This window comes from Phaseolus vulgaris, chromosome 8, assembly GCF_000499845.2.
Source record: "Phaseolus vulgaris cultivar G19833 chromosome 8, P. vulgaris v2.0, whole genome shotgun sequence".
NCBI classification, from domain to species: Eukaryota; Viridiplantae; Streptophyta; class Magnoliopsida; order Fabales; family Fabaceae; genus Phaseolus; species Phaseolus vulgaris.
This window is the reverse complement of record NC_023752.2, coordinates 930,131-952,944: the sequence shown is the minus strand read 5'-3', so window position 1 is coordinate 952,944 and position 22,814 is coordinate 930,131. Positions and strand designations below refer to the sequence as shown.

At 29.7% G+C, this 22,814-nt stretch overlaps 3 protein-coding genes across 5 annotated transcripts; all 3 read right to left on the bottom strand.

Moving 5' to 3' along the window:
- Window positions 1–1,443: 1,443 nt before the first annotated feature.
- Window positions 1,444–4,319, bottom strand: LOC137827061 (epsin-3-like). Its single transcript, XM_068633270.1, has 4 exons — window positions 4,183–4,319; window positions 2,784–2,906; window positions 2,530–2,691; window positions 1,444–2,014 (listed from the first exon to the last, which is right to left on the bottom strand). Exons 1-4 carry the CDS (start codon window positions 4,287–4,289, stop codon window positions 1,591–1,593), a joined length of 816 nt encoding a protein of 271 aa, XP_068489371.1. The 5' UTR covers window positions 4,290–4,319; the 3' UTR covers window positions 1,444–1,590.
- Window positions 4,320–5,798: 1,479 nt separating this feature from the next.
- LOC137823771 (uncharacterized) lies at window positions 5,799–10,815 on the bottom strand. 3 transcript variants are annotated; one of them, XM_068629035.1, is made up of 11 exons: window positions 10,700–10,815; window positions 10,139–10,278; window positions 9,989–10,037; window positions 8,741–8,847; window positions 7,837–7,882; window positions 7,332–7,466; window positions 7,114–7,203; window positions 6,875–7,006; window positions 6,704–6,787; window positions 6,394–6,458; window positions 5,799–6,279 (listed from the first exon to the last, which is right to left on the bottom strand). In XM_068629035.1, exons 2-11 carry the CDS (start codon window positions 10,237–10,239, stop codon window positions 6,087–6,089), a joined length of 1,002 nt encoding a protein of 333 aa, XP_068485136.1. In that variant the 5' UTR covers window positions 10,240–10,278; window positions 10,700–10,815; the 3' UTR covers window positions 5,799–6,086. The 3 variants fall into 3 exon arrangements, with proteins under 3 accessions (XP_068485136.1, XP_068485135.1, XP_068485137.1); XM_068629034.1 differs by having other exon boundaries at window positions 10,670–10,805; XM_068629036.1 differs by having other exon boundaries at window positions 10,451–10,711.
- Window positions 10,816–14,189: 3,374 nt separating this feature from the next.
- LOC137823772 (uncharacterized) lies at window positions 14,190–15,642 on the bottom strand. The gene has a single exon (XM_068629037.1). The coding sequence runs from the start codon at window positions 15,386–15,388 to the stop codon at window positions 14,693–14,695; it is 696 nt and encodes a 231-aa protein (XP_068485138.1). The 5' UTR covers window positions 15,389–15,642; the 3' UTR covers window positions 14,190–14,692.
- Window positions 15,643–22,814: the final 7,172 nt, after the last annotated feature.

Sequence of the window (22,814 nt, the reverse complement as noted above, 5' to 3'; positions counted from 1 at the left end):
CCAATATAACTGCTACATTGAGTGCTATAAATCACACAATAACCAGAATTAAAAAACTGTTGCTACCAATATAATTAGCTTTGTTTTTTTGTTGGCCTGTAATTAAAGCTTCAAGCACTTCTTTATTATATGCTACCTCAACTTTTTAACCTCCAATAAATACCTTTATCTACACAATTGAAGTCACTTCATTTATATACACGTTTCACAGACTTCATCAATTAAAAATACTACTTTTCACTATTCATTTCCACCCGTTTCATTGATTCTATTTGTATTATAAACAATACTTTGCTGACAATTAGTGCTATTATAAGACCTTTCTTTCTTCTTCCTTCCAAATATTTGCTGGCAGTCCTGCATTACAAGAACCTGACAGAGCATATTCAGTTAGGATTGAAGATGTTCTTAGTGGTGGACAACTGTTTGTGGTTGGTTGGTAGGTTGCATAATGAGGCCCAATTAACATTATGCCTTATTTTATTGTAAAGATCCTAAATTGAAAGTTAATCTTATAAAAAGGTTGCATATCCTAATGAGATGGATCCACCTAATTAGAGGGAAAAGGGTGTTTTATCTTTTTTTGTTGACCTTGGACACTGTTTTATTTATATTATATGAATATCCGAAAGATTAAGAATAAAATAGATATTTTATTTATTGAGAACAAGTAGAATTAGTGAAGAAGTAATGGTAGATAATATTGATAAAGGCAGAGGAAGAAAGCATAATAATCTAAAGTTGTCTTTGTCAAAGCATGATTCACTCATAGTTGCACCCATTTCGTGTGCATCACTATGGGGAGATTGAAGCTATACACAACATTAATACAGAGGAAAAGATAAATTTACATACTATTGATTATTGATTACCCTCTTAGTCAAGAAGTAGTCATTTATGAACAGAATTAATATTTTCTTTTAAAAAAATAAGAAATATCTTCTTAATATATTTTGTTAATTTAATTTTCTTAAGCGTATTCTATATCTTTTAAAATTGATATAACATTGTATCAAATGCATAATCTTCATTTATTAGATTACTCAGTTTACCATTAACTAAATTTTCAGGACAATAAACTTATAGCATTGGGATAGTACTTAAAATCACTGTATGGTTCAAAAGGCATTGTAATTTCATAAATATTAGAACTATATAATGGGTTCCATCTTATAAAAATACAAATTACTTCTCAATAAGTTTGACTCATTTCAATCTTTGAATCATTGAGAAATGATAGTTTGAAAATCAGTTGTATTTTTTTATGTGATTGATTTAGATATAAATATATATAATAAAAGAAAATTTGTAATTAAATGATAAACAATAATATTGATGATTGTAATTGATTATATAAAATAAAAATTCTCAATATATCATTACTATTTTATCTTACATAAATAGTGACCAGAGTTTCTCTTTACCTTAACTATTTGCAATCAGTTCAAGAATCACAAATCATATTATAACATTAACTGTCACTACTATATATATTTGTACATATTTATACCACTTTCTTTGATTCTACATTGGTCCAAACTTACATGTAATTCAAGTAATATATATTATGTAAATTCTTGTAACATCTCATCACACAGAAAGCAAGGAAGCAATAGTCAGTTTCTCTTTATCATTGAAAGGGTGATATTCTTCTGTGTCTGCTGAATTTGAGCCATTTTCTTGCTTTAAGAGCTCTGAGTTGTCCATGTCTTCAATAATTTGAAGGTCTCTATTATTTCCATCCTTGAGACTAAGCTTCTTTCCTAAGCTTGTGAAATCATATTTTTCATATTGGTGATCATCATAGTAAGAGTTACATCTCCCATAAATCTTAGAAGGCAAGTCACTTAACCTTTCATCTTTTGCTGAGCTTCTATGGTTAAAACTTCCAAACCCTTTGATTGCATGAGAAAGATGACGTGCTGCTGCTCTTTCTTCTCTCAGAAAATCCTTGTTTCTTAAGAGCTTTAATACTCTTTCTGATAATTTTCTGACACTCAAACCCCAGTTGAACCTGTTGAATGAAGCAATGCATCAAGGGTCATTATCTATTAGACTCAGACACTTATCTTAAACGGCATGTATTTGTCGAACTCATTTATCATACACCGACTTTCGTAAGACATGTGAAGTGTCAAATTCAAAACATATTTGTAATTTCTGATAATTCTAGTATGATTCAAACAAATTTATGGCTGTTCAAAAAAATTTGTTTCTTACTTTTATAATCCTATTAAAAATTTATACAATAACTTTAAACTCAAATTTTTTTTTACTAAATAAAACAAAAACATATTTGTACACATAAATCTTTATTGTCAATTTATATAATTCATAATTATATGAATTTATATCTCCGTATCTTACATTTTAAAGTTTATACACATTTTCGTGTCCGTCTCCGTGTCCGTATCCGTTTCGTATCGATTTTTGTGCTATATATCATTATTACAAAGTTTAGGTAAAAAAAAAAATCATCATTACAAAGTTTAGGTCAAAAAAAAATATTTGAGTTGAGAGAGCACCTACCCTTTCTCATCAATGTGCTGAAATTGTCCAATCTCTTGAATAACATGAACATCAGTTTGAAACTCCTCTGATACTCTTTTAGGTCCATGAGTTAGAAGATGTTCCAGTAATATAAGAGCCTTGTATGAGGCTCTCCAATACCCTTTATCAAATTTCGAAAACCTGTTTTCTCCACAAAACTAGATCACAATTATTACACTTAACCAAAAGAGTAAGATTAGAATAACCAAATGAAGACATAAGAAAACCAAAACCTGTGATGCAAAATCTCCACGATTCTCTCATATTCATCCACTTCGAAGGCTGCTCGTGATATTACATTCGTGGTACGTGTGTTCGGTGGCCATGGATTCTCATTGGTGGCTTCTTCTGTCATTCTTTCAGATACACTCACACACACAAATCATTGTCAGACATGTAAGAAATAAAGTGTTTGATTGCACCAAAAACAAATAATTCAAATTTATCTCATTTCTACTCAACAGTTTCACATCTTTTACTTTGATCTTGATATATATTAATAAATATGAAATTGTACATGTTCCTAAAGACTTATTCTGCAAAATAATGATACATTTGCAACTTGTTTGTTTTAGTATATAATCTTTTGATTCATAATATGAAAAAATGTTATTTTACAAAATAAAATAGAATTTTTAGAAAAAATAAATAAAGTTATAAACTGATTCAAGTTTTTCAATATATCACTTTTCATTATATCACTTTTCATGAATTATAACATTCCTTTGATACTTTGTTGGAGTAAGTAGATGATATATTCCTTCTTTGTCAGAAGAATCACACTATCCCAAGAAAAAGGGTTATTTTTATTTCATTTTTAAATAAAAAATAACTTGAAGAATGATTTGTTCCATAAGAAAGAACTTCAATCTTTTTCAGCTGTCCTTGTTATCTTGGGAGAAGGATCTCTTTTTCATTTGCAAATATTGAAAATCTTAAAAGCATGATTGAGTTGAAACAAGAATTATTGCATGCTTCAGAAACATCATGATCCCGACTGATCTCCATGTGATATGTATAACCGAGTTACATTTACTGGTAAATTGAAAATCTCAAGCACGTGGCGATTCAAAACCATGTAATAATTTCTGTTTGAGGCTTAGTTAGGAAACAAAATACTTTTTTTAATCACTAGAAAACGAATAAATAAAATAGAAGAATTTTATATCTCAACTCTTATACAAAATTAATTTAAAACATTTTTTCTCTAAATTATGCACAAATGGAAACATAATATGCATAAAAGCAAATTAACAACCGAAAAATCTCTGCGAAAAAGCCTAACATTTTTTGATAGATTTCATGCAAATCAAAGGTTCAAGACACCAATTAGAATATGAAAAACTTACTTCACAAGTTTTGGAAATCACCTATGACCATATCTTCAATTGCACCATAGTAAAAATTTCTATGTGGTCTATCATACCACTTTTAAAAATCTTCTTATTCCTATAGGTTTCTACAATTCAATTCAAGTACCACACACAATTCCAAATCTTATTAACATTTTTTTCACCCCACTAATCTTAAAATTAAGAAAATACAATTTTGGTTCTTACTAATCTGTCTCTGAGGAGTCATCCTATCCACTCATAACACTTAGATCAAACTAGTCATGAAAAAAAAACTTACAACTGGACTGGTGTAACATCAGTGAGAACCAGCCTTGCAGTTTTAAACTTTTCCTTCAAGAACCGAAATGCTTGCCCTTTGATTTCATGGATGAGAGGAGAAGTCATATTTGCAGTTTTTCTTTGGAAGGATTTTTGAGGATAAGATTTTGAAAACTAGTTTTATTATATAGTCTATTATTTCCGTTTGTACATACGCAACACATGCAACTGCTCCATTACCAAAAGCACTAACATTTGTTATAAAAGTGGAGTTGCATATGTAATGAGAAGTAGAATAACTGAATAAACCCAACTTTGTGAGTAGGAAAGGAAAAGGAACAATGTAAGCCTGATCATTCAAAGGCAAGTTTTGCTGAAACGTCTTTGTCTTTAAGTTCATGTCGTTTACATGAGTGCCTTGAACTACTCATTCATGACCAACCACATTTTTGACTCAATAAGCTTATAAAATACTGTTTCTTCATCTCAATTCCTCAATCTATGGTTCACAACTTATGCATAAATACTGTATACGTGTGCGTATATACAAACTTCTACCACACTGTCATGTATATAATTATCAACATATATGTATTCATTTAAATGAAAGGAACTCGAACTTGTGTGTATAGATATCTTCAATTTTAAATTTAACCATTTAAATATAACACAATGGTTTGTAGTTATTTTCTTACTAATATTTTAGTTTGTACATTATAATTGTAAATAATTATTATATATAGTTTAAATGTATAATAAATAAATATTTTTAATCGCACAGTAACATTTATAGTAAATATTTTTTAATATATATAATTCCTTTCAAAAAGAGATTTTATAAACTTACCAAAAGTTGTCAACACAAAATCAATATATTATATTTTAGATCTATAATAAATAATTTAAATTGTGATATTAAACATGTTTAACTATTTAATATTGAAAAAACATAGAATTTAACTTAAAAATAAAATAATAAAAAAAGAATAATTGTTTGATAGTATTTGTTAAAATGACTAGTGTGAAATATACATCCAGAGTAGAGAAAGGATTTTCAAGCCATCATATATATATTTCACTTCATATTTTTATATTCTTCTAAAAGTAATATATTAACAACTACCAGTCTACAACTTCAAATATCTACCTAATATTTCAGCTTTTACATGGAATAATGAAAATATTTTTTTTAATATATTAATAACATGTACCAGTCTACAACTTTATATCTTTCGAATATAATCACAGGTTGTGTCCACAGCAGATTCTCAAATTATAATTACTGTTTTGCCCTATATCTTATCGGGTCTATCATATTTTTATTACATTTATCTGCTCAAAGCTTCCGCAACTTTTGTCGTGATGTGACAAGTGTAAGAAGCGAGAGAATTGTGCGAAAATAATGTGTGAAAGGTGAGCTTAGGAACACGGGATTACACAATTAACAAAGCCAAGCCATCCACCAATGTCTCCCATGTTTGTTTTCACATCGAGAAGTGAGTTTAAGAAGTAACAACCAAACCAACAACAAATAAAACAAGGGTCTCAGATTCTGTGAAACCAAACACTAGCAGCGTCAGTGTATTAGCCAATGCATGAGACAAGGGTTTCACCTTCTTGTTTTACGAGGAGAGATGAACAAAAAAGCATCAACATGTGATTAGAAACTATTCCCAGCCAAAAATAACAGAATAATTAGTTGAACAAACTGTTACCTAGTACAAATCGCAAAACTAGAAAAACAAAGAAGCCGAAAGCCTCCATGACCAGAAACTGAACGGCATAACCGGAAGGCTACAAACATTAAATATCACATTATTCTCCCTTGAGCCGGTATGAGAGTACATGTTCCCTAGAAATACATGACTCTTCGTTTGATAGGAAAATGTCCCATTTCTTCCTAGTTTAGTTGATCATGGAAGCTCAAGTAGAGTTAGAAATTCTCCACATACCAGTCCTGTACCCTACAGACATGAGCACAAGCTCCCAAAGCATGTTGGGTATACTTAGAAGATTCACCTTGGATCCTGGAATCTCAGACCAATTCACAGAAACTTCCGAAATTGGGATCTTAAATCGTTTGCACAGAAAGACTAATTCAACATCAAAGCACCACCTACAGAAAAATGATAAAGGTTATTATAGAAAATTGAAAAAGGTTTCACCATATATGTACAAAGCTGGTTTGAAAGAAATTATTGAATTCTATAAGAGATCCAAAAGCAATTACCTTTTTAAGTGGACATTTGAAAAAAGCTTCCTGGCAGCAGCCCTAGTGAACATCTTGAAACCACACTGTGGAAGCACTAGGTCAATATCAGAATAAAAACCAACATAAAATATAAATGGGGTCAAGCACAAACATTGCATAAGCTTGATAAGCACGGAAAAGATAGATCATGCTAATGTCAACAGGCATTGATGTCACAACTACCATGTCTGGTGAAGTTTTGGTCTCTATGTACACATAAGCTGTATACCAATCATATGAGTATCAAATTGCAAAATGCAAGGAAAAATTTAATGAAGAAGGAAATTGCCTGTGTATCACGAATTCCAGGACCAGCAGCCAAGAGAACCACAAGATGGAAGCCCTTCATCAAAAAATTGCGGTACCACTTCCTCTGAAAGCATTAAAGAAAGTTATTCAACCAAGATGATCTTCACATGTGGCAACAATAAAACAAAGAATGAAGAGGCCCACACTTAACTGTAGCTATAGCTTTTTCCTCTAGATGAGCTCTTGAACCAAATACAGCAACTGGGATATCAGAAATTCTAAATCTAGGATCAGTATTGCTTGAATCTCCCTGGTGATATTTGCTTTTGGCCACAGCTTGAATCTGATGCCAAAACATTAGACAATGCATATCAACATTTGGCACCGGAAATTTGTTCTAAGATTTGATTGAAAGATCTATGAAAACTGCCATTGTAGCATTCCATTAACCTGATTTTCAAGCTTTTCTAGGTCGGTGACCTTAGTTGCTCCATCGGCATCAAGCATAAGAAGTAGTTCACCACGTGAATGCAACATTCCCTGTAATACAATGCTTTCAAGGAAAGAAGAAAGCCTTAATTAATTATCAATAAGCATAGTTTGATATAGGGGCATTTGACTTTTGACATGAGTATACTTTAAGAAATTATAGTTTAAATTAGACTCACTTTTCTGATTGCTTCTCCTTTGCCATGATTTCTTCCTAGAAGGATGATCCTTACCTTGTCTACTGTGTATTTCCTCACAAATTCAAAAGCTACTCTTTTTGTATCATCGGCACTCCCGTCATCGATAATTATTACCTGCTCAAGTGCCATTTTGAAGAGAATGTGGACGTGTACCCACAGAGAAGTTAGCATTTGAAAGAAAGTAAGTTGAGTAGAGTGTTTCACATATGCTATGTTAGGTCAAACTGATTTTAATGAATATAGAAAGTATTTCACTTAACATTAGTAAGGTCATGAGTGAAATAAAGCCTTTTTTTATATGTCCACCAAATATCCTCATCATGTAATGTAGAAATTTCTTTACAATACTAAATATATATTAATATTCCCTAGACAATAAGCTAGAATCTAGAAGTCTAAAACAGAGTTCCAAGAGAATGGAATTAAAACAGGGTTATATATAGATAAAAAAAATATGTAGTAGAATAAAAGGAACTAGAAGTACCTCATATGTAAATGAAGGATCCTTTAAAGTACGCCGTTGAAGATAACTACAAATTAAGGTATAGATAGATTACACTCATATATTACAAAACTTAAATAATAAATCCTATGTTACTTAACAAGAGAAGCAGCTAGGAAACTAACTACACCAATACTCAATGCATATGAAGTCCTAATCAATTCAAATAAATAGAACCATAAAGAAAGTGCATATAAGTTTGGGTTTTCCCTTTCTTTTGTCTTCTTACCATGATTGTTTGTACACCTTTCTCTTTTTCAGGGAAGGGGAGGTTCATATCAGATGGCATCTTTCATATAAACAACCATCTTACAGAAACAATTGAATACACAGAACACACGTACTGATATAGGTGGTGATCTGATATGGGCACCGGGATAAGAAGTGGATTGGCCAATGGACTGGTGCTGAACACAGGTTCTAGGAAACCCACAAAGTGGAAAGCACATTCTAGAAGAAATAAGGCAGGGGTCGTCATGAGTTAGTAGTGAGATGGCAGTTACTCGTTGTGGGGGTAACAGGAATACAGACTTGTATGAGGGTTGGCGGCATGCGTTTGGGCTTAGTGTAAGTTAGGCAGGTATCTTTCCCTGACGAGACAGAGGCTCCGGAGTGGTGGTGCTGTGCTCATCTTTTGTAACAAACTTTTAGATACAATAATACATTTGACAATCCTCTCTGATGCTCTTCCAGATGCAAAAACAGAATATAAAATTACGATAGTAGCCTAATAGACTCATTGCAGTTGATATTATACACACCCAACAAAAATTACATAACAGAACAGCCAAAGTAGACTGACTTAGTTGTAACCAAACCCAAATCCCTTTATTGGTATTAACCTTGAAAGCATAAATATAGTTAAAAACACTACGCTGTCACTTACTTCATAGTTTCATCAAGAGCTCCTGGAAGCCTGTCCTCCTCATTGAATGCAGGAATAATCAATGAAATATACTTTGTGGCTGGATCGACAATATGTGGGCAAGGAACCTAAATGTGCAAGAGTATCAGACAAAACAAATTCACAACAAGGAGCTACCTTCATAAGGCTATTGCTTTAACTTGAAACCTCCCAAAACAAAATAAAAACATGTATGTGCAAGATACAAAATATATGTAACCGAAATTAAATTGCTATTTAGTTTCTAGAAAAGCCCATCAGTATACACAATGAAGGCCAAATAAGAGAATGTTGGAGCACGGTAATGAAAATAGTCTCATAAAATTGACACTAGAACCTAATTCTAAAACTAGATATTAAGGAAATGCCACAAACGACCAACCAATCCAGCTCATAAATGAGAAGAGATTGGTCATGAAAGAGAAAGATGTGTGCAATTTGAATAACTTCACTAAGTTAAGGATCACTACTGCAAACAATGAAAAATTAGTAGGAACTCAAATCATGGTGTGGTGGAGTATGAAACCAAGTGACGGTAATATGACAAATGATAAACTATTCAAACTAGAGGGTGATTGTTGAGATTAATTTTGCTGTAGCTTAAATATATAAAGCATAACAATGTTACATTTATGGAAGAAAAGTACTCAGTAGCTTCAGCTTTTGTGGCACTAATGAAATCTAAAATGCATAGCATGTTATTATGTAGAAATTAATTGGTGACTCTAACATGGTCTCCCCTTCAATCATGTATTACTCTCATGTGGCATATCTTTCTATTGTTTTATGCTGAGTCCATCCATTATGTAAATAGGAAAACACTACAAAGTGATCATACTTCATATTTCCATTAAATTTCTCACTTCTTGATCATTAGCTTGTAATGTTTATGTTTAATTCCATGGTAAGGCTAAAACACGTTTCTTCTAGATCCGCAATTTTCACTAAAAGTTGTACAACTACAAATTTCCTAAACCATTGCAGCAACAAAGTCACCAATTTGCAATACCGATTTCACTAGTCAATCCTCTGAAAGTTAAAAAAAAAAACAAAAACTATTAAAGGGGTGATAATTTGAAAAGTGGACTCCTAAATTCTGTTAATCCAGACTTATTTCACTAGATTAGAATTATTAAAGAAAACCCCAGAATAAGTAAATAAATAAAATATTTCTTACAAAATCTTGCATATCTACAGAAGCTCTTGCACAATGCAAAGGGAAACATTTACCTGTTTCAATGAGCTAGGATCCTCAAAAATAGCTGGAACTTCAATATGCCTTTTGAAAATAAAAAATGGAAATATCAAACAATAATCCCAGTCCACATATACATATAACATTTTAGAGCACATATTAGAATAGTATAAAAAGGGACATACTGATGGTTGTTTCTTCTCTTATATGCTTCAAAAAACACTACAAAGACAAACCCTAAGATCGCAGTCGCAGAGAAGGTGATCAAAAGACACGTATACTCCATTCTTTTTCAGATGCCGCAGCTACTGCCAGTTCCTTGCCCCTGTCATAACGCACACAGAATTCAAATAAATTGTTCAGAAATAAACAACACATAGCAGATATGCAATTCAACTTACACACATAGTATGATAGAGTATATTCAAAACAAGTTAAAATCAATGTTGTTTTGTCAAATTGAAAACATTGATTTCATCATCAGTGTAGTTCCTTACCGTTGATTGATTTTGAGTATAGAAACACATTGTGACAGGAAAACGAAATAAACAATTGAAGAAGCAGTGATGGTCAGAACTGAGTCAAAGCATATCGATTATCAATTTTCGAAATACCTATTTTGAGAAATTGGTAAAAGGAATCAAATGGATAGTACTAAATCGAATATTCAAAGAAGAGTTAAAGATGATATGTGAAAGATGGGTTTGAAGAAATACCAAATTGAGTTGAACAGAGAGAGAGAGCACCTCAACGTCGTCGTCGATCAAAACTTCAACCCGACCCAAACAGACCGTTATTTGATCGGTGCTCTTTCGTTTAACCGAACTTTTCCTCCTCTTATTTGCGGGCCCTAGCTACAAAGCTACATGGGTTTTTGCTTTCAGCAGTCCACAATTACTAACTATACCCCCATAGAAAGAGAAAAGGACTAAAATACCTTATTGCGCTGCATTCTTTGATAGGAAGAAGAAGAAGAAGTGAGAGATGTTCTAGAAAAATTGTTGTGGAAGTATTATACGTATTTTGAAAAGCTTGTTTCACAAAGTTTATTCTGAAAATTTTGTTTTGAAATTCATCTCATATATTTTGGAAAGTTTGTCTCGAAAATTATACATCCAAAATCATCTTCTGAAAATCGTTAAATCATCTTAAAAAATCCAGAAACATGAACTGAAAATTTTTCATGAGTCATCTTTATGAAAAGTAAGATGGTTGTAAAAGAAATATGAGGATGCAGGAAGTAAAATCAAGCTACATAATAGAGCAGGCCCAAACTAGAAGGCCCAACTTGATTTTCCAAGAACTTTGTATAAATGGGCCCTTTTCTAATCTCAGCTTAAGCCAAAAAGCTTTAATAGGTAACACTGCATTTGCTTGTCTCTCTCTCAAACTCCATTTCTTTGCCTTTACATTAGTATCAATTTTGAAAAAGTCGATTTTAACCAATTTAAATTTTTTTAAATTTTTTAAATATAAATAACTTTACATGAAACATAATCTCATCTTTGTAAATAAGCTCAGTTGCACTTCCGCACCCTCATCTTTCTTCTAACTACAACATATCTAGTTATCGTAATGTAATGTTTAATAGAGTAATTTTATCAGTTGAGCGTGTGTAAGAGGGTTGCGAGAAAATTTATTGTATTTGACTTTTAATTTTTATTTTTTTTTGTACTTCATTTATGCATCTCGTTGTTTTTTTTTTTTAGTTTTATGTCTTCCAAAAAAAATGAAAAAAAAAACAAGTAAATTGAAACACAATCACCACAAAACTTAGCTCAACCACCAACATTTACCAGTCACTACAAAGACTATCACTTGAAAATAAAGAAAAATATAACACTATCTACCATATTTAAAAGAGTATTGTTGGGAATAAAAAAAATATATCAATATTTGAACAAATTAGTTCATAATATATAGAAATACTAAAAAGTGAGTAACAATGACACTAAACACTTAACCAAAAATAAAAACAAAGATTAATATAAAGAAATTTCTTAATAGTCAAAAGTTTTTTTTATCAGCCTTAATAGTCAAAAGTGAAAGCATAACTTGTGAGATACTCGTTTTAAAAAAAAATGAGATACAAGATATCTATTTTTTAAATTTTTTTTTTTGAAGAATAAAGACTTAATTAATTATATTTCTCTACTAATCCAAACTGTGAATATACATCTTATTCTCAATTTATTGTTATGCGAACAAACCAAAATATGAGACACACTCGTATATTGTGCGAATACATTAGTATTAACTTGTAGATTTGTAGTTAGATATATTAGTTTACAAGTGATATTTTAATATAGCAAAGTAATTAAATTTATGAAAATGTATTCGTAACAAGAAATTATAAATTAAATTTAAATATAAAAAATAATGATCAAATCTTAAAAATTAGGTAAAGAAATCTCCTGTACATTCTGTTTAAATTTATATAAAGACAATATGAAAATATTAATGAGAACTTTGTTTAAATGAGAATGACCAAAAATTATAATTTATTTAGAGAGAATAGTCAAAATGAAATTCATAAATAGTATAGTGCAAATAAAAAGTACCCACACCTTATTAATTAATTGATTATTTTATTGTTTATATTTAACTGTACAAATATAGCAGCTTTTTTATTCTTTATTTTACTAAAAAAACATTAAATAAAAATAATTTAAGATTAAAAAAAATTAATTGTTATATTGACTAAATTAAAGAATATTTTAAAGATTAAAAAAGTTATTGATTTCTAATTAATTTTTAATATTTATAAATAAATTTTAAATTGGTATCTAATTAGTTATCAAATATTTTCTACGAATCTAAATAATTGGTAGTTAAAACCTTAGTAGCTAATTAAATACTAATTTAAAAAATATTTATTGATAATATAATTCATTTAGAAACTAATGATTTTTTTAGTTTCTAAAATAGTATCTAATTTAATTAATATAATAATTAATTATTTTTAGTTTTAAAATTAATTTTTATTTAATAATTTTTTAGTAGTGTTTATTTTATGAATTATTTTTTAACGTGGTTGTGTGTTTCCTTCCAAAATCACATATAAAGTAGCATATAAGGAATAAAAGTAGAATTAGATGTGTTTGTGTTTTCCTTATGTCAATAATTTCAGTTTTTGCTGCTATGGATTTCAACCATTATTACCTTTATATCAAGGTTATGTCTGGCGTGAATTCGTATGATGAGTTATGCAGCTGAAAAAGGTTTCCATTTTCACATAACATTTCTCACAACAAAACAAAGGGCAAAAACCATTTCTTGATACCTTTTTTTCAAGTTTTTTTCCAGCCAAAAATGTTTCCATTTCCACATAGTATAGTACTATGAAGTTCCAACATGTGACACTCGATAATGCGTCCTAGTGGTGGCACCACCACCCTACAGCCCTACACATTTATTGGGTCAATACTTCAATCTCAAAGGACCCATGACCCCTCAACCTAATCAAGTTTCATGAGCACACACAACATATGAATGATGAGTAAAGGTGAAGGATTTGTGCTTGCAGCTGCATCTGCAAGGTTTCACACACAAAAATGTACATTATTCTTGTGAAGATTAAAGCCACTTGACATGGGTCCTAACACACCATGATTAAAGCCACAGGTGGGCACAGGGGAAAAAGAAATGTGGTCTCTTTCTTTTCTTTTTCTTCCTTCACTTTTCTGCACCATTGGAAACTTTATGGAGAGTGAAAGGTTGTCACTTGTGCTTGTTCCTTCTCCATGGAACCTATCTTCACTATTCCACTAAGCAAAACTTTATCAGTGTTATTTTACCATTTTCACATCTAAATTCAATAATTTAACTTAATATAATCTTCATTTTTCATAGACAGTCACAATAACTTATTAAAATTTCAGAATTATTTGGCATTTTGTTATTAATGAAATACTTTTGTAATGCAGTTCATGGATCACGGACTACATAGTATAGTGACACAATTTCCCACTAAACAGTTTGCTGAGGAAAACATGAATTGTGCAGTTTTTGTCTCTTGATTATTTCCAGTAATAGCAAACTCTTGGTTACCATGATTATAATATGTTCTGATATATTTAATCTGCATAGTGAACAAAAACAAGTTTTTCTTACCATAATTTTCCACTACTGAACTTGTTTATGTGCTGCTTTTCCACTATGAACTTGTTTATGTGCTGCTGATTTGCTGATTATAATGGAAGTGGATTCTTTCAGATTAAAATATACAGAGATAACTTCACATAATCATTTTCATTTCTAAAGTAATAGCTGTGAATAAATTAGGAATATACAATTTCAACCACCGAGATTGTTCAAGATTGTTGGTGGTAATAAGAACAAAAAAGTAAGCATAATCTGCAACCACTTTTACAAATTTGTATTAGTTTAGCAGTTGTCAACAAAAAGGACAATTGCAATTGCAACCCCTGGATTCAGTCATCCACTGTATAACCATCGATTTAGTACCCAATTATTCACGCTACATTACACTTTCATTTTCCCCAAATTCAAAAGAAAATACAGATCAAACAAGATCATGAACAAATAAACCAATAATAAGCCTCCCAAAAATCCAAAGACTAGAAACCAAGTTAACAAATTGAGCCAAAATATTTATCTTTGAAGACCCTAAGATGAAGTTAATGTGAAGAAGAAGGAAGCACTTAGACACATCTATATTTATATATATATATATATAAGAAAAAACTCTGATAATGATGATTGATTCAGAGCTTGGCCTAATGAGCCATGGCTACCTGGGGGTGTGATTCTGAGTAACTGATGCTTCTCTGGTGAGGCATGGAAAGCATGGCAGTGTGATCCAAGAAATCTTTGAGCTCCACCACAGATTGGAGAATGGTTCTTAGATCCTCAGCACAGGAAAAGCCAAAGTTTCCAACTTGTCTAACAGCATAGACATAGAAAGTTATGCACCCTTTTCTGAACTTGAACCTTGCCATCTCACATCCATTGAGACCCCTTATGAGCCTTTTGTTCACATCACCAAGGGCTATCTCTGGGGGCCATATTCTGTCCACTGAGGCCTTCATGGCCTCAGTTTCAAACACAAAAAGAACAACCTTGGACTTCTTGGTGCCAAGGCCAAGGGTGAGGGTGTGCCAAGCATGGTGAGCCAAGATGGTGAAGTTTGTTGGAAGGAATGCTGTGGTGGAAGGGAAAGGAAGCTTGTCCTTTGGTTTGTTGGTGTTGTTGGTTGGTGGGAAAGAAAGAACCTTGAGAAGCTCCAAGGGTCTTGCCCTTCTGATTGTGAAGGACTTCACTATGAATTGCCCTCCAAATCTGATACCTTTCACCTCTGAGCTTGGCTTGAAGGAGAAATCAGAGTTGTGCTTTGTGGTTTGGTCATTGGGGTGCTGGTGCTTTTGCTTCTTGTTCTTGTTTCTCTTCTCTTTCTCTTTCTCTTTCTCTCCCATGGCTAGTGGGTGAGAAATTGAGGGGTTTTGTTTTGGTGGACACAAACTGGTTGGTTATCTATCTTGATTCATATCACAACACAACATCACCAATCTACAACAATGCTTTCAATGGGATGTACTATGTAGTATTAGTGTTGTAGTGTTGTACTCCTCGGATTTTTCTTTGTGGCTTCATTTTTTTTTTCCATGCTCGAATAATTGATTGCAGTCAAAAACGTGGAAAACCACTTCACATAATTTTCAACCATTTTAGAAAAAAACAGGGTCAAACTATTCCATTTTGGAAAGTCAGAGTTAGAAATTAGAATACAATTAAAATATTTCAACCATGTACTTATAGAAAGTAATAAACATATACTCAAATACTTTTTATGTTTACTAAAATGTTATTAATACTACATCAACTTTTTTCAACTCAAACATTTCTCTTAAATAGTGTGTTCGTGTTGAATATCGACATTCATACGATACTAGTAGAATACGTAATGGTGAAATGTCAAATTCAGACAATATAAACATATACTCCAATACTTTTTTTTTGTACTAAAATGTTATTAATGCTACATGCGGACTATAAGATTTCAACATTTCTTTTAAATAATATGTTCGTGTCGAACATCGACATTTATACGATACATACGTAACAGTAAAATGTCCAATTCAAACAATATTTGTTGTGTTTCTAACAATTCTCACTCAGTTCTAATATAATTTTTAAAAAAAATACATTAATTTTTTAAAAACTTAAATTTATTGTGTAAAATTTTATGATTATAAAAGTAAGGAACAAATTCTTTTGAAAAAGCCATGAAAACACCTTTATGCTCCAAAAAAAAATATGAAACATGTGCAGATAAATTTTTATTGTCAATTTATATAATTTATAATTATATATAATATATATATATATATATATATTTTCATGTGTCTGCGTTGTGAATATTAATAAATGTTAGAGTAAGAACCTTGACCAGCAAAATCCTGGGTACAAGTTTTAAAATGCTGAATTTAATTAATGATTCGAAAAATTGTTCTATATTGAATTCATGTGTAAGATTTTAGGTGGAAAATATTCAGTTTTTAAAGCTTGAAAACAGGGGAATCCTGAGGCTAGAAAAGCAGAGATTCTCTGCCACTCGTGCGTGCTCTAACCAAGTTTTGCCCCTACACAGAATGAACATGTATTAAAATCTATACACTATACTATATAGATTTGTTAAAGTTATTGCATCTTATTAATGAAAAATGTTTTATTAAGTTCATTGATGTGAGTAAATGTTAAGATAATAATACGTGTTGTCTTCGTTATTGTCACTTGTGATCTTCGCATCAAACAAAAAGAGTTATCATTGCACCAGAAATATATTTGGTAGACGGAAAAAACAAAAACAAAAAACTACCACTTGCTCTTATCATCTAACCTAACCTAACCAATCCATCCACCAATTAAAGATAATTCATCACTAGTATATACTTTGCAAACAACTTCAAAAACATCATTTTACAACTCTATGATATGATGATACAACTATTATATGATACAATGTAATTTTAAAATTTAATTTTTTTAATTATAATATAGTGTAAGATTGTCAATATATCAACATTCTATATCACTAATGATGTGATACAATGTAATTTTAAAATAATTTTATTTTAATTTTTTTTTAATTATAATTTAATATAAAATTGTCAACATATCAACATTTTATATATCACTAATTTTAATACGATATAATTTTAAAATGATTTTATTTTAATTTTTTCTCTAATCATAATTTGATATAAAATTGTCAATATACCAACATTATATATATATATATATATATATATATATATATATTTTTAGTGTAATCTGATATAAAATTGTCAATATATCAACATTTCATATATACATATATTTAGTGTAAATGGCAATAAGTGTTGATTAGAAGAAATCATGATTTATTTTCAGAAAACATCTTTGTGTCACAAAGAACTAGGAGAATAGTATATTCAAATGCATTAATGTTGGATGGGATTGTTGGTGTGCATCTGAGAGTAAAAAACATTAAAAAAGGACAAATTTTTGTGTATCTGCCAAATGGTGAATCTAATTAAATATGTGGAGGATGGAACCTGTTGTGGTGTCAATAGCTGAAGCACCGACACATCTAAACAATCTTAGGTGGCAAATTAAAGAAGATTAATTTAGAAGAACATCATGTGCAGCCATGGGATTGCACTCATTAATCATAATTACTCTGCAAATGACCTCACAGCAATCATAATACCACCCATTCGTTTAAACTTTACAGGTCTTTAACTTTCATAGGATTGCTAAAACTATTTTACTATTTCCTCATGCTGTGGACTTTCATATTAACAGCAAAAGCATATAAAATTATTTTTTCTTCAAAAAATAAACAACTTCTTTCTATAGAAAATGAACAGAGAGTGTGAATCAATTCTGATACGATCAGATATAAAAATTTGTTACAAAGTAAACTTTAACCTTAATTCAACCCCATCAAATTGGTTTATAGGGTTGAGGTTTGAACCCACTTATATACAATGAAAGGCTCTAATCTTTAGTCGATGTGGAATCTCCAACACACTCCCTCACGTCGAGACTGCCAACTCGTGCGTAGGACTATATATTATGGGTGTTTTGATAGCGGCCCTATAGCGGGTGGCACGATAGGCCCAACAAATACTCGCTAGAATAGTCTCGAAATGGCTTTGATACCATGTTACAAAGTGGACTTTAAGCCTAACTCAACCCCATAAAACCGACTCATAGGGTTGAGGTTTGCACCCACTTATATACAATGAAAGACTCTAATCTCTAGTCGATGTGAAATCTCCAACAAAACTAAATGTAATTTATAAAATTAAATTAAGTTACATGTAATTTCAAAAAACTTAAACAAGGTGATTAAAAATAAAAATAAAAAGTTAATGAAAGAGTGTATGGTGACTCATACATGATGCGATTGGTTGAAGTTTAGGATTTTTGTATATAACTGTAAGAACAGATTGTATGATACACAAAGCATTCTTCTTATTTAAGCATAATAAAAGAGAGTGGTTGATATATATGCATTTCATGCTTTTTTGAGAGGGGTGAGGAGTTAGGCTTACCTCATTTGACAACTTGAAAGTTCTCTCACAAAAGTGTTTCCTTTTAAAGTTGTCATTGCCTTCAAAAATAATTAAAATAGAGAGAACATGAAGAGAGACAACATGCAACAACAACTTTATCCTTGGTCCTAGCTAATAATAATCATGTTTCAACCCCATAAGATAGCTATGCCTAAATCATATTCAACTCACTTTAGAAGGGTTTGTAATGTAGTAATTAATAAGATTCAATGGAGTAATAATATGAGTTTTGGTTTACTCTCCATATATTTTTTTTAATAATACTTTTCTCATGTAATGACAGGTGATTATTGTTACTTGATATGTTAGCTAGCTGAGATGTCACGTTACATAATGATGTTTAACATAATAGCTTTTATAAAAAAAATTAAATGAGTTACTAAGTACAAAAAATTTACTTAGATATTATGAAATATTAATATCCTTAGTCAATATTAGATTTCCATATAATATTATTGAATATCAGAGTGACGCATCAGAAGCATGGTGGACCCATAACTCATAGGTTCTTGGATTGAAACCAAACTTTGATAAAAAGAAGAAATTTTTTTATGAATTTATTTTGATGTCAAGTTGCATTGTAATGCCTAACATAATAGTTTTTTATAAAAAAAAGTAAAAAAATTTAAATGAGTTACTAAGTAGAAAAAAATTACTTAGATATTATATCTTTGGTCAATATTAGATTTTTATATAATATTATTAAATATCAGAGTGGTGCAGCGGAAGTGTGGTGGGCCCATAACCCACAGGTCCCTAGATCGAAACTAGGCTCTGATACAAAGGAAGAAGTTTTTATGAATTTATTTTGATATCAAAGTTGCATAGTGATGTTTAACATTGTAAAAATTTTAAATGAATTACTAAGTAGAAAAAAAATCACTTAGATATTATGAAATATTATTATCTAATATTAGATTTTCATGTAATATTATTGGATATTAGAGTGGCGCAGCGGAAGCGTGGTGGGTCCATATCCCATGTCCTTGGATCCGAAACTAGGCTCTGATAAAAAGGAAAAAGTATTTTATGAATTTATTTTGATATCCAGTTGTATGGTAATACTTAACATAATAGTTTTTATAAAAAAAAATTAAATAAATTACTAAGTAGAAAAAAATTACTTAGATATTATGAAATATTATTATATTTGGTCAATATTAGATTTTCATATGACATTATTGAATATCAGAGTGGCGCAGCGGAAGTGTGGTGGGTCTATAACCCACAGGTCCCTGGATCGAAACCAGGCTCTGATAATATACACAAAAGGAAGAAATTTTTATGAATTTACTTTGATGTCAAAGTTGCACAATAATAACATAATAGTTTTTATAAAAAAAATTATAAATAAAATACTAAATAAAAAAAATTATGAAATATCTTTATCACGAACATCATTTATCTATTATTATTTAACATGCTTTCTAATTAAATGGGTAAAATGAGAAAGTTGATAGGCATAAATTTTTTTTGTTTGCTACAAATTATATGTAGATGATGTGAATTTTGTGGAAAGGTCTATCAGTTTCAAGCACCAGAATTGACAGATACTTTGACATAAGGTCTCAACAAAAAGTTAGATCTTTTTATCTTTTTAATCAAAGGCTACTTCATAGATCATGTCTACATCTTCCTCATTGCCACCAAATCTACCAATTATGATCAATGATCTAACATGCACACTTCCTCTACATCCAACACAATCAAACAACTGATGTTGACCTACATTTTCAAATGCCACACTTTACCATTTTCAACACACTTTTCTTTCCCTTTTCAAATTATAGGAAAAAACTTCTGTTAAAAAATATTATAACATTCAAAAACTTGAAAGATTTTATTGGTGTACAAAGAAAGCTGAAATATAGATTGCCAAATTAAAGAATGCACTAAAGAGATTGTGAGAATATATTGTTAGATAACATTGTTAATTATAATGGATACCCAAACGAGTTAAATTGTTTGTGTTATTTGAAATTAAATTATTAAATTTTGATCGAACTATTCTGTTGTACAAAATAACAAATTTTAGCCTTGAATTTAGATTATGGTAATTTAATTAGATTTTAGTAATATATGTCAAATTTAATTTGTTATACCCTGATTTGTGTGAGTAAGGAAGAATAATATGTAGCATAGAAACTGACATAGACATTGATACGACATGAATATGGAGATACGTATCATCTTTAAAATGTAAGATATGGAAACACGGATCTATATATTATATAATTATGAATTATATAAATTGATAATAAAGATTTATATCTACAAGTATGTTTTAGTTTTTTTAGCAAAAAAATGTTTTTCATGATTGGTTCAAAAAGATTTGTTACTTATTTTTATAGTTATAATAAAAAATTGTAAATAAGTTTGAGTTTTTATAAAATTTATAAATTGTATTAGAACCATGTTAAAATTGTCAGAAATCCAATAAATATATTTTGTATTGGACAATACGTATTCTTCAAGTGTCGTACAAATATCGAGATTCTATCATTTAAGAGATGTGTCTGATATTCATAAATAAATATCTTAATTAATCATTCTTATCTAATAAAAGAATACGTGGTGTTAATGTTTCACAGCTCAATTTCGTCATCATTATAGACCCAATCATATTTAGAGATTAAATTAGGTAATAACAAGTTTAATCAAACTGAATAACTTACATTTAAATAAAACAAATATGCATTTAGTAAACCATAATTATATTTTTTTTTTAAATTGACATCACGTACCTAATTTCTATGCTTAAATTAAAAAACATCAATAAATAGAACTATTTTAAATTTTAGATATTGAATATAAGAAAAAAAATTAATAATTTATTAATTAATGTTCACAAATTCAATTATTTCTCCTCATCTCACACTCTATCTTATCTTTGAAAACTTTCCTTACATATAAAAAAATCATCACACCAAGTAAACACTAGTGACAAAATTTTTTTTCTATATGAATATAGTATAATCTTTTGATTGCACGTAAGTCTTAGTGACCCAATCACATAAAATTTTGTGAGTTTCTTTATTCTTATTATATCTTTTGATTACTTAATACCAATTGGCTTCAAAAATCTAAGTTGCTAAGTGGAATTATAATATTCTCCATGGTGTTGCAGTGTAGATTTGATATTGAGAAATTCAATGGATCAAAATGATTTCACTTTATGGAAATTTTTAAAACAAGGTGATTCTATTTATTTAATTAAGAATGTTCATCAATATTGATAAAAAAAAATAGATGAATTATATGAGTACGAAGAAGGAGGAAAAGAATACAAATCCAGAAAATGTGCACAGTGTAAATTATTGATGAAGTTTTCTTAGTAATAGTTCATTAAACAAATGTTATGGAAATTAATTATTTATTAGAATATATATAATCTTAAATATCATTATAATAAAATTATTAAATAAAAACTAATTTTAGAGATAAAATTAATTAATTAATATATTAATTAAATTAAATACTACTTAATAAAAACTATTTAGATATTAATATTTCTTAACATTTTTAAAATAATATTTAATTTAATCACTATCATAATTAATTATTTTTTATTTAATGATTATCTTGTAATATTATATATATATATATATATTAAGTGAAATATAAAGGTACATATTTACTTTTATATATATTGTTACAAAATATGCATTAATTATTACATAGATTTTTAAGGTAGAAGACTTAATTAATAAATAACGCATTAAGAGTAAAATATGCTTTCAAATTACGTAATATACACTAACAAAATATGCACTAAATTTTTTTAATTTTAAAAAAAATTGAAGAACAAAATCTTTAACTAAATTTTATAAAGATCAACAATTTTTATTTAAGCATACATGAAAAAGTTAATTTAGTAGTAGAAAAATGATTGAATTATTGAAATTTGGCAGTAGAAAAGCATATAAAGAGAATACTATTGAAATTTGAGCTAACATAGTTGATAAAAAAAGTTATTGAAATCGTTACTATTTAATAATACTTGTGGTTCATTTTAATTTCCAAATAGTAGAAGGTAGAGTAAAGTCAAAGAACCATAAAAATTATATTCTGATTGTTTTATTTCGTTGAAAAGATGCATGTTTATAAGCTTTTAAAAGCGTCCAACTTCATGCTGAAGTTTATTAGTTTAATCTCTTTTTTATTTTTCATTTTCTGAGTGATTCCAAATTATCCCTTTTCCAAATTTTGGACTAAATTCTCTCTATTCAGACTTCTTTATCGTGTTTGTCTGTTGTTAAGGAAACGAAAGAATCAATTA